This window comes from Oryctolagus cuniculus, chromosome 12 (genome assembly GCF_964237555.1).
Source record: "Oryctolagus cuniculus chromosome 12, mOryCun1.1, whole genome shotgun sequence".
Taxonomy (NCBI): Eukaryota; Metazoa; Chordata; class Mammalia; order Lagomorpha; family Leporidae; genus Oryctolagus; species Oryctolagus cuniculus.
Window position 1 is genome coordinate 64,413,149 of NC_091443.1, and position 15,936 is coordinate 64,429,084.

Below are 15,936 nucleotides of genomic sequence, written 5' to 3' on the forward strand. Positions count from 1 at the left end.
AGCAGTAGCAGCGGAGGCGGGGCTTGTGAGAAGGGCCTTCCTCAGGGTTCACGGAGCTGAGAAGGAGCGAAGATGGCGGAGTGAGGCGGGCCGTGGCCTGCTGGCCTCTGGGCCGGGGGCGTAAGGCCCCCGGGAGGCCAAGTGTAGCAGTTGGGCCGTGTAAGGTGAGTCGAGAAAGCCGACAAGGGGCGAGCAGGCGGTGAGGAGGTGGCACCGCGGGGGACGGGAGCGCCAGGAAGCCGGCCGCACCCGTGGCCTCGGCCGGGCGGGGTTTCCACCCTCGGGAGCCCCAGGCCGGCCAGCAGCTGCCTTCCGGGTGTAAAGCACAGCGCTCACGCTCCCCGACCGCCGCTCCCTCCCTGCCGGGGCTGGGCTTCTGGCTGCTTTTGTGCTTTCGGCTTGTTCCCCGGAGATCGCACCCACGCGGGGCTGGACCTGGCAGCCACTGCGTCAGCCGATTTATTATCATTTTTTCTGTCGAGTGTCTTTGTTTTGTTGACTGAATCTGCACCGATCGCCTCAGGACTTGTGGCCGCCCTTGCCCGAGACTCGGCCATCAGTGGAGTAGTGCATGTCCCCGCCCGTTGACCTTGCCGTGTGGTGTGCAGGTTTCCCCTGGGCTTGCTTTGTCGCAGACATCCTGGCGCAGTCTTCCCTCATTCCTCTCGTCTGGACGCCCGAGCGCACCTCCCAAACTCGGCGTCGGAGTTGGCAGCTTTGTCCTTGTACGTCCGAATGATGGCCTGTGGCGCATTAATTTCTGCTGACTCCGGGTCTTGGAATTCACAGATGTTGGGTTTTGACACAGAACTGAAGGAGTTGGTATGCAGTACTTAGCAGTAGTAGTAGTATTTTGATAGAGAGAGGATGAGAAGTCGTTTTTGGCAAATGTTATGTTAGGTAGGGAGTCAGTTATGAGCTTGTGTGTGTGTGTGACACAAAAGCCTAAAGAGAAGACATCTATGTCCAGCACATGCTGCATCTCAAAGTCATCCTGATGGTGTTTCAGGGGCAGCCCGGTATTCACATCCTGCCCTGCCCCCTTCTACCTGATAACCTGCCAAGTGGAGGTCCCCGCCCCTTCTGCCTGACAAATCTTCCACAATCTCCCAGGTGCAGCTCAGTATCTGCATTTCAAATACCCTGCTCCTGATCCCCATTCTCTAGGGGGTCCTGCCCTCCCTTCCTCCTGTCTGATAACGTTTGCATCCATAAAGTCCTTTGTTTCAGACCTTCAAGAGAAAACTCAGAAGTTTTTCTATTTACATCCAAAAAGCCCTTTGTTCCAAGAGGAGCAGAGGTGGGGAAGCCAGACCCATCTCCTTAAAACCCCCGGCCTCAACCAGACTGCGCGCTCAGCCCTCTGCCTCTCTGCTGAGTCAATCGCCTGGTCTGGCCGGGTGTAATCTCTCCACCCAACCTTGTAACCTCTCCCCCATCCCCAGTCTGAGCGACTGGGCACCCTCTCAGGCTCTGTCTGGAGAGGTGCCCATCCATCCTTACGGATGTCCCTTCCCTAATAAACCTTGCTATTTTACCTCCCACTACTTTCTTTATTGAAAGAAGAGAGTCCATAGCTCACTAGATTCTCAATGGAGTGTGTTTCATAAAAGCTTGGGAACTTAAACTCCAGGACTTTTGACATCTTTCTAAAAACTAATGGCAGTTCAGGTAGAGTAACTTCTTTCTGATAGTTTATTTTAATATTTTCTGACCATGATCTCTCTTTTTTTTTTTTTAGGAATAGCTTATTTTGTTTGAATCATATTGTCTATCAGTGAGGTCTATATCCATACTTTACTGTTCTTTTTATTTTCAGGTTCCTTATCACAGGAAGAACATTTCCCTTGACATTTAGGTGCTTTTTATTCATCTGGAAAACAAGATTCTGAACTCAGGATTTGGCAAGTAAGTAAGAGTGAGCTCATCATTCTGAATACTGCTCCAGTGGCTTGAAAATAGCTAGATAAGAGTGGGTGGTTAGCCTAGCAATTTGCCTGTACCCCACATCCAGGTGGCTTGGTAGGATTATCAGTCCCACTTCCTTCCAGTGTAAGCCCTAAGAGGCAGAGGTGATGCCTCAGTATTTGGGTTTCTGCCACTCATGTGAAAGACTTGGATTGAGTTCCTCTCACATAAAAGTTTTTAGAAAGAAAATAGCTAGAGAGAAGGGAGCAGTGAGTCATTAGCTTCATCAGAAGGTGACCATTAAAAATTACTATTGACTAATGATAGTTAGATTGCCCCCCCTTTAAAAATGCTTATTTATTTATTTATTTGAGAAATAGGCAGAGACAGAGAGCTCCCATCCACTGGTTCACTCCCCAAATGCCCACAAGAACTGGGACTGGGTTGATGCTAAAACTGGGAGCTGGAAACTCATTCTGAGTCTCTCATCTGGGTGGCAGGAACCCGGTTACTCGTGCTGTCCCCATCACCTCCCAGGGTCACCATCAACAGGAAGTTGGAGTTAGGAGCCAGATGTGGGAAACAAAGTACTCCAGTGTGGGATGGAGGCATCTTAACTGCTCTCTTAACCAGTGGGCCAGACACCTGCCACAGTCTTATTTTTCCTCAAAAGTAATGTACTAAGCAAAAAAGAAAAAAATGTTATCATTTGCCCAGTGGATAATTTTTATTGGATTTGTAAAAAGATAGATTTCATTAGATTGAAGGATATCAACTGGTTATATAAATGTTACTAGGCAAATTTTAGAATGTATTCAAGTTTTAATTATAGACAAAGTAGTATTTAATCATTCACTTCTAAAACTTTTCAGTATATCTTTAGTATTCCAAGATATACATCTATTCCGTGCCAAATGTTGGTATCTTCTAAATTGACCACAGAAGTAAAGTAGGTTTTGTTGTTGAAAGAGCAAGAAGTTGTATATGCTTTCTTTTCCTCCCTCCTCCTTATCGTTATTATTATCATTATCATTATTATTATTATTCTGACATTAACCTTATCTGCAAACCAGGCTTCATTCCTACTGTGTTAGTTTGCTAGGCTTATTGTAACAAAGCACCACAAACTGGGTAACTGAGAAATAGAGAAATTTATTGTCTCATGGTTCTGTAGGTCAGATAGAAAAAAGTAAAGTTGGTGGCAGAGCTCCTCTTTGAAGGCTCCAGGGAAGGCTCTGTTCCAGGCCTTATTTCTAGCTTCTGGCAAATCCCTGGCTTATGGCAGTATAATCCCGATCTGCGTTTAGATTTCTCCCTGTGTGTCTGAATCCTAATTTTCCCCTTTTATAAGGATACAAATCATACTAAGTGAGAGGCCCAGTCTATCCCTGTATGACCTCATCTTAACTACATATATCTGCTACACTTCCAATTCAGCTCCCTGCTAAAGCACCTGGGAAAAGCTCTTAGCTCTGGCCTGGCCTAGCTCTGGCCATTGTGGCCTTTTGGAGAGTGAACCAGTGGATGGAAGATTCTCTTTCTCTCTCTGTCTCCCTCTCACTCTAACTCTGCCTTTCGAATAAATAAATTTTGGGGCCGGCACTGTGGCACAGCAGGTTAACGTCCTGGCCTGAAGCGCTGGCATCCCATATGGGCACCGGTTCGAGACCCGGCTGCTCCACTTCTGATCCAGCTCTCTGCTATGACCTGGGAAAGCAGTAAAGGATGGCCCAAGTCCTTGGGTCCCTGCACCCGCGTGGGAGACCCAGAGGAAGCTCCTGGCTCCTGGCTTCAGATCGGCGCAGCTCTGGCCATTGTGGCCAATTGGGGAGTGAACCATGGGATGGAAGGCCCCCCCGCGCCCCTTCTCTCTCTGTAACTCTTTCAAATAAATAAATACATAAATAATTCTTTTTTAAAAAAATAAATACATTTTATGAGCCAAGGAAGGCCTCATTGAGGAAATGGCATCTGGGTAGATTTGCTGGAAAGGGTAGCTCTGCAGATACCCAGAGCAGAGATGTCCTGAAGTGCGAAAAGCCAGTAAAAGCCTACAAGCTAGAAGCATGGCTCAGAAAGAGCATGGGAACCAGTGTGGTTGGAGCTCATCGAGGAGGGGAAAGATGGGAGTGAAAAGGTACAGATACTACAGGGAATTGTAGGTTATGAACTTGGTTGTACAAAGGTACTATTTTTCAGCCACTTTCACATGGGTCTTGCGGTTTTTGATACATATCAGGAATCTTCAAAATTCATAGAAAATGGATATGATGAAAATATGTGTGAACAATTTTTGCATCAAAATTTATATTTTAATTCCATTTTTTGTCCAGTATATGTTTACAGTATATAAAATTGAAATTATGTCTGAGGTATATAGATACTTTGAAGAGAATGCAAGCTTGAGTTTCTAGTGTTGCTTTTTTTTGAAGATTTATTTTATTTGAAAGAGTTACACAGAGAAAGAGGCAGAGAGAGAGAGTGAGAGGTCCTCCATCTGCTGGTTGAGCTGCACTGATCAGGAGCCAGGAGCTTCCTCCAGGTCTTCTCATGTGAGTGCAGGGGCCTTCTACTTCTTTCCCAGGCCACAGCAGAGAGCTGGATTAGAAGTGGAACAGCTGGGACAGGTGGCAGTGCACCCATATGGGTGCTGGTTCGAGTCCCAGCTGCTCCTCTTCCAATCCAGCTCTCCACTGGATCGGAAGGCCCCCGGCTTTGGATTGGCACAGCTCTGGCCGTTGTGGCCAACTGGGGAGTGAACCAGCGGATGGAAGACCTCTTTCTCTCTCTCTCTCTCTCTCTCTCTCACAGCGCCAGCCCCTCGGCTTTTTCATATCGTGCTTTTATACTTTCTGGCTACTGCCACTCTTCTTACGATAATACTGCATTGGCTGTTGTGATTGGACAGTTTCTTTTAGAACAATGTGTAATCCAAAATTCTCTCTTTAAAATTAAGCTCATGCAGAGGAGGCTGTCCTAATCTTCCTATTTTTAATTTATTTTGTCTTTTCAGATATTTCTGTGTTGACTCCTAGAGTGGGTAGTCCTGCTTCCTTTATCCAGTCACTTTCCTCGGTCTTGAAATATGGATATTCTTCTCTGCACATTACCTCCATGATTTGGGATGGAAAAGACTGCTTTTCTTTTGTTCCACCTCTCAGATTCAACAGAGAACCCCGTGGCATGCAGCTGTCAGGCTGACGTACCCAGAAAGAAAGAAGCCACTGATATGAATCTTCTGCTGCAGTTTTCCTAAATATAAAGAAATTATTTACACACTTTGAAGGCTGATGTTTAGTTTGAAGCAGGTGCTTAGGTAGGGGTACTTGTCAGTTCTCTACCTGTTGTTCCAAACAAGAAGAGTAAATACAAGGTGACTGCAGAGCTTGTCTTCCAGATCAGCCACTACCGTGAGGCGCACAGTTGAGACAGCAGCAGTAAATTCCAAATCTGCATTGGAATTTGAAGTGAAAAGAGATGCTAAAGTGACACATGTTTATATATTTGAATCCTGGCTCATCCTGTGACATAGATTTCTTGGATAAGATCAAAGGTCCAGTTTAGCTGTTGAAGAAGAGTAAGGACAGGATTTCAAGGTTCATTTTATGTGTGAATAAACCACCACAATTTCTTTACACATTTTTACATGTGTAAATCCACATTTTTGGATAAAAAGAGGGATTTTTCTCCTAGAGAAGAAAGTTGTTGACTTCTTTCTCAGAAGTCTTAACACTTGAGTTTTACAATGTGTTTTCATTGTTCTAAGGAAGGACCAGATTGTGCAGTGGCTAACCCTGTGAATGAATGCTTGGATTTAGTTGCAAGGATGCTGAAAGAAAGCAAAATTTTTGTGTTCAGTATGAAACCCTATTCACCTCTCTAGATGGGAGGCTGCTGTGTTATAAATTACTTCATTTTTTGTGGACTCTTAATAGCACATGAGACTGTTTTTTGTGTTGCTATGGCTAGAAGAAAAATGGCATAAGTGGTTTTTCAGTTCGGAAGATGTGATGGACCTTATAACATAACCTGCCTACAACTTTGGACATAGAGGAATGAAAAAATGAAAAAAAGTATCCATATAGATAGTTCCTTTCTCCCAAGAAAAAGAAACAAAGATATCTTATGTAGCACCATTGACATTATGGCATTTTGTATTATATCCCACATTTTTTATAAAAGCATAGATGACTTTTTCTTCAACGATGGGTACCTGGATGTGTGATTAGTTTTTCTGGGTGATAAGTGTAATGTTTGAAAAGACTGGGACTTGTGTACCTTTCCCCAGTAGAAACTGAACTCAAAGAAAGGATCTCAGAAGCAATGTGCCCAAATTTGTGGTTGGGTCATTGTAGATTCAGAAGAAATTCAGGGTCTGAAAAATCTCAAGAAAAATAGTTTGAATAAGAAATATGGATCTTCCTTTTTTTCCCCTTAGCAGTTAACAGCATTTGATGAGCAGACTAAGGGAACGCAGTCCTTGCTTCCACACCAACAGAAGACCATTGGATGAGTTATTCCATCTGTATCTAAGAGTAAATTCTTTGCTTATGATTCTTTGTGAGTAAAGAAGGATATTTAAAATTTTTAGATGAAATTAAGAACAGGTAGTGTTAAGTCCTCTCTGTTTTCTGAAATGTTTGCCCAGGGCCTTGCGTGCTGTAATGTTGGGAACTTGGGGCAGATTTACTAAAATTTGAAAGTAATAGAAATGGCCGAAACAGGATTGGTTAATCAATCTGAATTGGAATAAGCTTTTTAGTAAAGTAAATAGTATAGATAAATATAATTTAACTGGGGTCAGTTCCTGAGTGGTAAAGCATAGTAGAAATAACTTTGGTAAAAGGTACTTAAGCTTTTCTCTTAAGTGACCTCCCAGCCATTTCTTGATGCTTTCCTTTTAGTACTTTAGTATCATTAAAGACAGAATGGAGCCCTCATACACAGGTTCCACTGGTATGTTGAGAATATTGGATCTTGGAGAATTTGTTTCTTCCAGTCGTCTGATACCCATCTTCCCGTGTCCTTTTCACACCTTTTCTGAGTAAGTACATTTGGCAGGGAATATCAGCACCAGTGCAATCAGTTCTGGCCACTGTTTGAACAGGTGTTAGATCACAGCTCAAAGAGCCACTGATTAATGTTCTCTTTCAAATGTTACTGCATCTTCCATAGTTGATACCAAGTAGCACTTAAAATGGGTATATTCTAGTTGTAGTTACCCAGTGCTTACCTAACACATCTGTTTGTTTTTGGGGGGGGGGGTGTCTATTTTGCTCCTCTTAATGGCAGAAGGTATGTCAGGCAGGACTGTACCTCAGTCTGCAGCTGTGCCTCCTTTTTCTTTGCTCATCCATGTTAGCTGGCATTTTTTCTTTTGAAAAGTTCAACAAAAGCGGGATATGTGCAATAGAAATATATATATGTATATTTTAATACTTGTGGACAAATGTTACAAGTTGTTTAAGAACAACAAAATCACCAATGTCTTCCATTTTGAGATGTGTATAGTTTTGTAAGCATTAGTGCTTGGTAGCATATTGTAGTGCCATGTTAGGGGTTAGTGCATGAGCCTAGTAATAATTTTAAACTTCAGGATGATTTATTGATAATAACCAATAGTGTAAAAAGAGTGGAATATCTAGACCTTTTTTCATAAATATCAGAATCTTTGATACTCTCCCTGGGGAAAGGAGATTAAGGCCAAAAAGACTCATTTATAAATAGAAATAGGGGTTTGCAACCTGAAATATTTTGAGGATATTTAAGTTTTTCATGAGGTAGCTGGAGACCAGCTGCCTTTGTATCCTTTGAAACCTCAGATCAGAATGAGACCCCGTTTCATGATTCTGCTTTGCTTAGTTTGAGGTGAGCTTATTCTTAACATTGTCTTCACATTGTATGTTTTGAGTTCATTATTTTCCCACTCCATTTACATCAAGAAATTGTTTTACATTTTGCATGTCTTACTGAAATGCTATGTTAATTGCTTCAGTGAGTGTTTTTCTAGTCTGCGGGCCATTTATGTTTCCTGTCTGTAGCATGTGTGTTAATGGAAAACACTGTCAATAGTTTGGACTGTGCTAGAGTGTTACTGGCCCTTCCTTTTTCTAAATCTGCTGAATTGTGTATTGACAGCTTTTGGACCTTTTCTTGAGAATTGGAAATGTAGCCTACCTAGGTTTCCATGTGATAAGTGGACTGTTTCCTTTCGTTTTAATAAGCCTCGGGCAGCTTCCATTTTTTACTTCCCAAAATAAGTTGTTTTGTTCTGAAAGCACAGATAGCTAGCTTTCCTGTAAAGCTACCTCAAAAAGCTGCCTTGAGAACTTAGAAGTGGCAGTTTTCTGGGGTGATATGTAAATCTCAGTATAACAGAGTCCAGGATTTGTTGACGGATATTCTACATGAGTATGATAGGAAATGCAAAACTATTTGAATGTGGCGTATCTTGTACAGAAGCAAGCTAGACAAGTAGACTGGCAGCAGAGCTCCAGAGACTTAGCTTTACATTCAGTGCATGGATTTAAAGTAGTTGTACGCTTGGTTCCAGTAGTTTGGTGCCTGAGAGAATTCATTTTTGAAAAGCATTTAATTTTTTTTAAATACCTCTGAAAAAGTGATGAAACAAAAGGTACAAAATAGCACAGTATATAGGAAAGGATATTTCCTGTTGCAAAAAATTTTTTAAAAGCCATAAAATGAACTCATAGGTTTCAAGAGGTAGCAGTTTCGTAGCAATACCAGTTGTGCATGTGTAGTGAATGGCATCAGCATGGCTGTGCAGTAGAGTGAGTGAGTACTGCTTGAGTTTGTGGGGCTCTCTGATTAAGAGAGTTACACAAAAGAAAAGAGAGATTCTAGGTGAAGATCATATAAAAGGTACTTTGTTTTAAAACAGTATGAATCTATATGAATGTATAATTGTGTGAGAAAAACTTTTGTTTGAGGTTAAAGGCCAATTTGTTTCCCCAAGCAGAGGGTTAGAGCCCTTGTAGTGAAACCTTTTCTAGTGCTGAGTTCGGAAACAGATTTGCTTCTGCAATCCCAGTGACTCCAGCCTGTGAGATTTTTCAGATGTGCCCTTTAGCAACAGGCATTTACTCTATAGAACGGGTACTTTAATGCTTTCTTACTTCCATCTTTCTCCATTGGCCTCCAGGTACATTTTTAGAAAGGAAAAGTGTGGTGTACGTATGTTTAGGATTGAAAAAGCAAACCTGGGAACATGGATCGGCTTTTCCTCATGCTTATGGTTAGAGAAGTTAGAATGTAAAGGTGAAAAACAAAAAGGAATAGCCAAAGACTCTCAACTGGTTTTTTAAAAACCTTGTTTAATGTAGATGTGCTGAAGCCTGTGGTCTTCGACTACTTATTCAACAAGCAGAAACTGGGAAACTAGTTTCTGGATCTGTAGAATCACACAGCTCACATCAGGACCTAATAGTGGAACTAGAGTGACTTGACTTCCCTTTACCTCATGTCCATGTTGGCCATCAGCACCTCAGAGATCCCTGAAAAGACTGAATCTGTGTCCCCTTGTTTTCCCAGGGGAAAAAACTAAAAGTGGTTTAGATCGAAGAATATCATGAATATTTAATTCTTAAATGGCCTCTCCAGCAGACAGGGAAAAGTCTATTTTAAGTTGATTATAGCTCCTCTTTAAATGTCTTATGCCATCAGTTGGTGTTAGACATTGGAACAACAAAGCAATACTCACACATTTGCATGACCATGGGAACACAACTACTTATTACAGTGGTGGCAACAATTCAGTTACTTGCAACAATTAGGTTACCCTTGACAGCCATGTTAATAAATGCTAAAATATGCCACAAGTTTTTGTAGACTCAAAGCATGTAATTACTTTTTTGAGAGTTGTGATCTCATGTTTACTTTTTATGTACCTATGATATGCAAAATATGAAGAGACCCCTGGCCTTCAGGAGTTTACATTCTCATGGTGCTGCTGGTGCAAGCAAATTGCTTCTAGTTCATTTAGAACATTGCTTGGCTATTCTACCACATTTGGAAGGATCCCCTGATCATCATTTTAAAAAGCAGAGGGCTATGCTGAATTTCAGGGCACTGATATTTGCGTTTACATTGTATTGGCTCTGCTCTTCATCAGCCCCCCCCCCCCCCCCCCCGTAAGCTGTGCAGGTACTGTTTATTGCGAATCAAACAAGAAACCATTCTGCCCAAGGCACCTTCACCCCACCAGACCACCTGTAACTTAGCTGTCAATGAAAGGCCAAGAAAACATATTCTTTCCTAAGACTGTACATCTCTTAGGTTTTTGATTTCCCAGTTTTTACATTAGTCTTTGCCCAGAAGGGCCATGATTTGCATATGAGCCTTTTATCTCAACAGTGGTCCTAATTTTAACCTATTTTGGTGTGACTTGTACCTCTGTTCTGAAGTAGCATTGTGGTAGATGTGGAACACCTGCTTGTATTCCTAAGCAATTATTTTAACTCAAATTTTCCGTTGGTACTTTGCATGTATCCTTGTTATTTCCCATAATTCCTCTCATGGGGTTTCTTTGCATGTTTGTTAAAACTGGGTTTGGTCGAAAGTGCAAGCAAATAATAGCACTTTCAACTCCGATTTTAAGAGTATTAATATTCTAATGCATGAGTGAAAATGTCCAATACTACGTGGTTACTAGTAGTTTTATATATGCATTTATTAATAATGAAGCAATAGACCTGAAACAATAGCTTGAACTTACTGTTTAGATTTTTCATTTTCTAATTAAAGATTATCTTACTTCCATTGAAAATAGGAAGTAGAAGATAAACAGGGGCAACCACAAGACATTCAAACTGTCAGAGCATAATAATGCTCACCCTCTAACCTCTTCCCTGGTTCCATTAGTCCCCATGCATGTTTAAAAACAAAAGGCACAAAATAAGCATGTTGAATGAATACGCTGCTATGGATATTACCAGAAAGGTGCAGAGTTTTAGGAAGGGTAGGAAAGTAGGGAATGCTAGTATGGCATGTGTAAGATAACTAGGTATGGGGTTTGTGTGATACCATTTCTGTAGACTGAGGTTCAGGGTCTCTTAAAACTAGTATCTTGGGAGTGATTTACTCTCGCGGTATATGCAGATATATCCAGTGTTTCAGAATTTTCAGTAATGAGGCAACTGTTATATGGAAGGTTCTGGTACTGACCAGTTGTAAAAGAACCCTGGCACAAGGGAGACTATTCCATTTTATAGAAATAGTCCTGAAATACTGACACATCTATGTTTTGGGTTTTCATTATTGTGTTTATATTTTAAATTTTTTTGTTATTTTCAATAGCCAGAGTGTCATCTTTGATAGTTGTTTTTTTTTTTTGCCACAAGTTTTGATTCCATGTAAACAAAGTTTTCCTACTTGAAAAAACATGAAAAACCTGATTTTACTTAATGAAACAAGACATTTATTGTCATAGATTAAAAATAGTGCTTGAGAAGATTTTTGACTTTGAAATAACCCAAGTGAGTGACTATGACAAATAATATAAAGTGAAAGGAGCCTTCGAGAATTTGGGATCGGACTAGATGACTTTCACTAGGCTCCTTCCAAGTTTCATGTTCTGTCATTGGAAAAACACTGTTTCAAAGTTATTTTAACTTCATATTCTTTGCTGTGGGATTTTTGTAACAAATATCTTTGGAAATAGATTAAGTGGAATGGTAACAGTGATTTGGAGTGGAACTTGTCATTGTGATGTCTGGTTTCTCAAGTGTAAGAAGTGAGATGTTGTCTTCCATATATAAATTATCTCTCTGCCACTTAGTGATAACATATCTTCTAGCCAATAGAGATTTAAGATCAGAGTTTATCTAAACTCTGTTCCCATTGTTCCACTGAAAAGCATATTAAAATAATTATCAGAAAACCAAATATCACAGATTTTTCCAGGGATCCATACTCCTAAACCTTTGAAGTCAGCATAGGTATTTTAAGGTTAGTAACTATTTATAGGTTTTGTCTCCCTTGGTGACGGAATGGAATGCCATTGATTAAAATATATTCTCCCACAGGTTAAAAAAAAAAGCTATTCTGGCAATACGTTGTAATCAGTAGTTTGGGAACACACCTTAAAGCCACACATCTCTTGAATATTAGCATGTCCTTCATAATATAGTTTATTTACTGTCCAAGTACAGGGGTTGCTCACTATGCTTGCTTCTTCGGCACATTCTTCATTGCACCACTGGTAAATGCTAAAAGAATTTCATTAAGTATGTTTGAAGTATTACAAAGGCAGCTTGCTTTATAATCTATGCATCTTTGGGATTTCTGAAGAAATTTTATTCGTTGATGTAAAAAAGAATTGTAAGAGTTGGAAACTCTGCACCTGTGTGTGTGTATATACTTCTTAGCAATAAAGCAGCATGGGCTGAGAATGCACTGAAACTTCATTGTGTGTTGTTCATTGTAGGAATTTCAAAACAGGCAGTTATAATAAGAAGAGCCGGTCCATAGACATGTGCTGAAATAGACATCAAAGAGCAAAACCCTGAGTTTCTTGATAACCTAGTTGTGGTAGTTCCTGGTGTATACCATCTGGTCTGAAAAGAAGCACGTCACGGTGAAACCATCCTCTTGTTTTCCGTGTAGGGCCAACCTTATGCTGCACCTATGAACAAGTATGTGTGCTTTGTGGTAAAGGGTAGTGAATAATAATATTAAGTACAGTAATGATACTATTCCATGGAATCCTTCCCATCTTTTAAGATTTATTTATTTGAAGAGAGATCTTAAGTCTGCTGGTTCACTTCCCAAAACCAGGAGCTTCACCCAGATCTCCCACATGGGTGGCAGGGCCTAAGCACCTGGGTTATCCTTTGCTGCTATTCCCAGGCATTAGCAGGGAGCTGGATGGGAAGTGGAACACCAGGACACAAACCGGCACTGCAGCTGCTTTAACTGCTATGCCACAACACTGGCACCCTAAAGGTTTGTGTGTGTGTATTTAAGATTTATTTTCTATTTGAAAGGTAGCATTAGAGAAACAGAGAGGTTTTCCATCCATTGTTTCACTCCCCAGGCGACAGCCGGAGGGCGGGCCACAGTTTTACCTGCTGTGCCACAGCACTGGCCCCCCTCCAAAGAGATTTTTAACACTATAATAATTGAAAGATGCTTCACTTGATCCAGGGTGTGGGGAGCAGCCCGGACTGGACTGAGTTACTGGAATTAAGACTTATTCTATGCATCTGCTCTCCCACAGTATGGCGCTGGGAGAGAAGTAAACAGCTTCTACACAGCTGCCTCCAGTTCAACCAATAAACTGTAGGACTTGCTCCTGATTGGAGGAGAGCAGCGTACTCGGCGTGTGGGCAGCCGAGTTGGGATTGGCAGAGGAGGACTATAAAGGAGGAGAGAGACGGCATGCACCAGGGAACATCTAAGGGGAACATCTAGCTGAAAGAACACCTGTGCAGCCCCCAGAGAGCCGGCCGGCGGTGTGCCGCTCCCCTGCGGAAGTGGGGAATGTGGCCAGGGGGAACTGCCCTTCCACGGAGGTGGAAGGGATAGTAGCCAACCCGGGAAGAACCAGCAGCAAACCCGGGGAGGGCCGAGCAGACGAAAGAACAGCGCAGGGTCCTGTGTCGTTCCTCCACGAAGAGGGGGAGCGACACAGGGGAAGAGGGTTCTTTCCAAGTAAGAAAGTAGATGTGAGAACCTTTATTATTATGATTGGCTGTTGTCAAATCAGGAGGAACAAAGAAGCTGTGCGATTATTCCCATGAGACCACTCATTTCCCATCTGGCATACTAGCCCATTATTCAGGTGCTGTGCTAGATGTTGGGATATACAAATGGAGATGGCTGCTGGGGCACAGCTGGTAAGGCCACCATCTGCAGTGCTGGCATCCCAGCTCTTCCACTAACAATCCAGCTCCCTGCTAAGGTGCCTGGGAAAACAGCAGAAGATGGACCAAGTGTTTGGATCCCAGCACCCACGTGGGAGACCCTGAAGAAGTTCCTGACTCCTGGCTCTGGCCTGGCCCAGTCTCAACTGTCAAGCCGTTTGGGAGTGGAGCCACAGATTTCTCCTATTCTCTAACTCTGCCTTTCAAATAAATAAAAATAAAGTCTTTAAATAAAAGAAATGGAGATGGTTTCTGCCATTAAACTCAGAAATCCACAGCTTTGCTAATGTTTAACACTGTAATAGCCACATGGGGTTTTGAAACTTTTTTAGCATATATACAACTGCCTTTAAGTCTACATGTGTGTCAACACACATGAAGGGTAGTAGCTAGCTTTTTCGTACAAATTAGAACCACTTTGGGCTCTTTTTAAATCTGAAACAAAAACAATTTTTAAAATATTTATTTATTTGAAAGCTACAGAGAGGTAGAGACAGAGAAAGAGGTCTTCCATACACTGGTTCACTCCCCCAGTTGGCTGCAAGGGCTGGAGCTGCGTTGATCTGAAGCCAGGAGCCAGGAGCTGCTTCTGGGTCTCCTGCATGGGTGCAGGGGCCCAAGCACTTGGGCCATCTTCTACTGCTATCCTAGGCCATAGCAGAGAGTTGGATCGCAAGAGGAGCAGCTGGGACTAGAACTGGTGCCCATATGAGATGCTGGCACTTTGGCCAGGGCTTTAACCCACTGCATCACAGGGATGGCCAAAACAATTTTTTTAAACTATTTTTTAAAAAAGATTTCTTAGAGTTACAGAAAGGGAGAGGTCTTCCATCCACTGATTCACTTCCCAAATGGCTGGAGCTGGGCCAATCCGAAGGCCAAGAGCTTCTTCCGGGTCTCTCACACAGGTGCAGGGACTCAAACCAGCACCCATATGAAATGCCAGGCTGCAGCAGCTTTACCTGCTATGCTACAATGCCGGTCCCATCTCCAATAGTTTGCAACAGCTCCTGGGCAAAGCTGAAGCTAGGAACTAGAGACAGTTCAATCTGGGTATCTCATTTGGATGGCAGGAACCCATGTACTTGAGCCGTTACCTGCTACCTCTCATAGTGCATATTAGCAGGAAGCTGGAATTGGAAGTAGAGTGGAGACACAAACCCGGGCATTCTGATACATAATGTGGCCATCTCAAGCTGCAGCTAAATTGCTAGGCCAAATGCCTACCCCAATAGCTAGTTTTTACTGAGCACTTACGTACTAAACACAGCTGTCGCTCCCCCTCTTCGTGGAGGAACGACACAGGACCCTGCGCTGTTCTCTTGTCTGCTCGGCCCTCCCCGGGTTTGCTGCTGGTTCTTCCCGGGTTGGCTACCGTCACTTCCACCTCCGTGGAAGGGCGGTTCCCCCTAGCCACTTTCCCCACTTCCGCGGGGGAGCGGCATACCGCCGGCCGGCTCTCTCGGGGGCTGCACAGGTGTTCCTTCAGATAGATGTTCCCCTTAGATGTTCCTGGTGCATGTTGTCTCTCTCCTCCTTTATAGTCCTCTTCCACCAATCCCAACTCTGCTACCCACACGCCGAGTACGCTGCTCTCCTCCAATCAGGAGTAGGTCCTACAGTTTATTGGTTGAACTGGAGGCAGCTGTGTAGAAGCTGCTTCTCCCTTCTCAGCGCCATATTGTGGGAGAGCAGATGCATAGAATAAGTCTTAATTCCAGTAACTTAGTCTAGTCCGAGCTGCTCCCAGTTGCTCCCCACAACAGCTGTACTTAGTGTATTCAGTAACTCATTTTATCCTCACTATAGCTCTAGTTACTGTTTTTATTCTTGTTTTATCCAGAGGGAAACAGAAACAAGAGGTCAAGTCCTTCAAATTCATGGCAAATAGGTATCCAAACCACAACCTGAATCCAGTCTGGTTCCAAAGCCTGCCCACTTCCCAGCATACTATATTGGCCTCAAAAACAAGTAAGCGGAAGAAGTGTATATTCACACTTTGCCACTCTTAAACTATTTGGAAGAAAGGGCGCTCCTGTCTGCTGTTACTCCCCAGTTGCTTACGGTAGCCAAAGCTGGGCCATGCTGAAGCCATAGCTAGGAACTCAAGCCAGGTTGTCCATGTACGTTTCAGAGCCCTAACCAC

At 42.7% G+C, this 15,936-nt stretch overlaps 1 protein-coding gene and 1 long non-coding RNA gene across 3 annotated transcripts in view; one reads left to right on the forward strand and one right to left on the reverse strand.

Annotated features, from left to right (window-relative positions):
* LOC138843213 (uncharacterized) lies at positions 1-14,030 on the forward strand. Its single transcript, XR_011380859.1, has 4 exons — positions 1-164; positions 1,820-1,908; positions 4,922-13,072; positions 13,559-14,030. It is a non-coding gene; the product is annotated as an uncharacterized lncRNA (long non-coding RNA).
* Positions 11,245-15,936, reverse strand: part of OIP5 (Opa interacting protein 5) — a 17,786-nt gene continuing 13,094 nt past the window's right edge. For both annotated transcript variants that reach the window (XM_051822076.2, XM_051822073.2), the window contains one exon: positions 11,245-12,550. In XM_051822076.2, the coding sequence (XP_051678036.2) occupies positions 12,416-12,550 (135 nt within the window). In that variant the 3' untranslated portion in view covers positions 11,245-12,415. The remainder of the gene's footprint in view (positions 12,551-15,936) is intronic.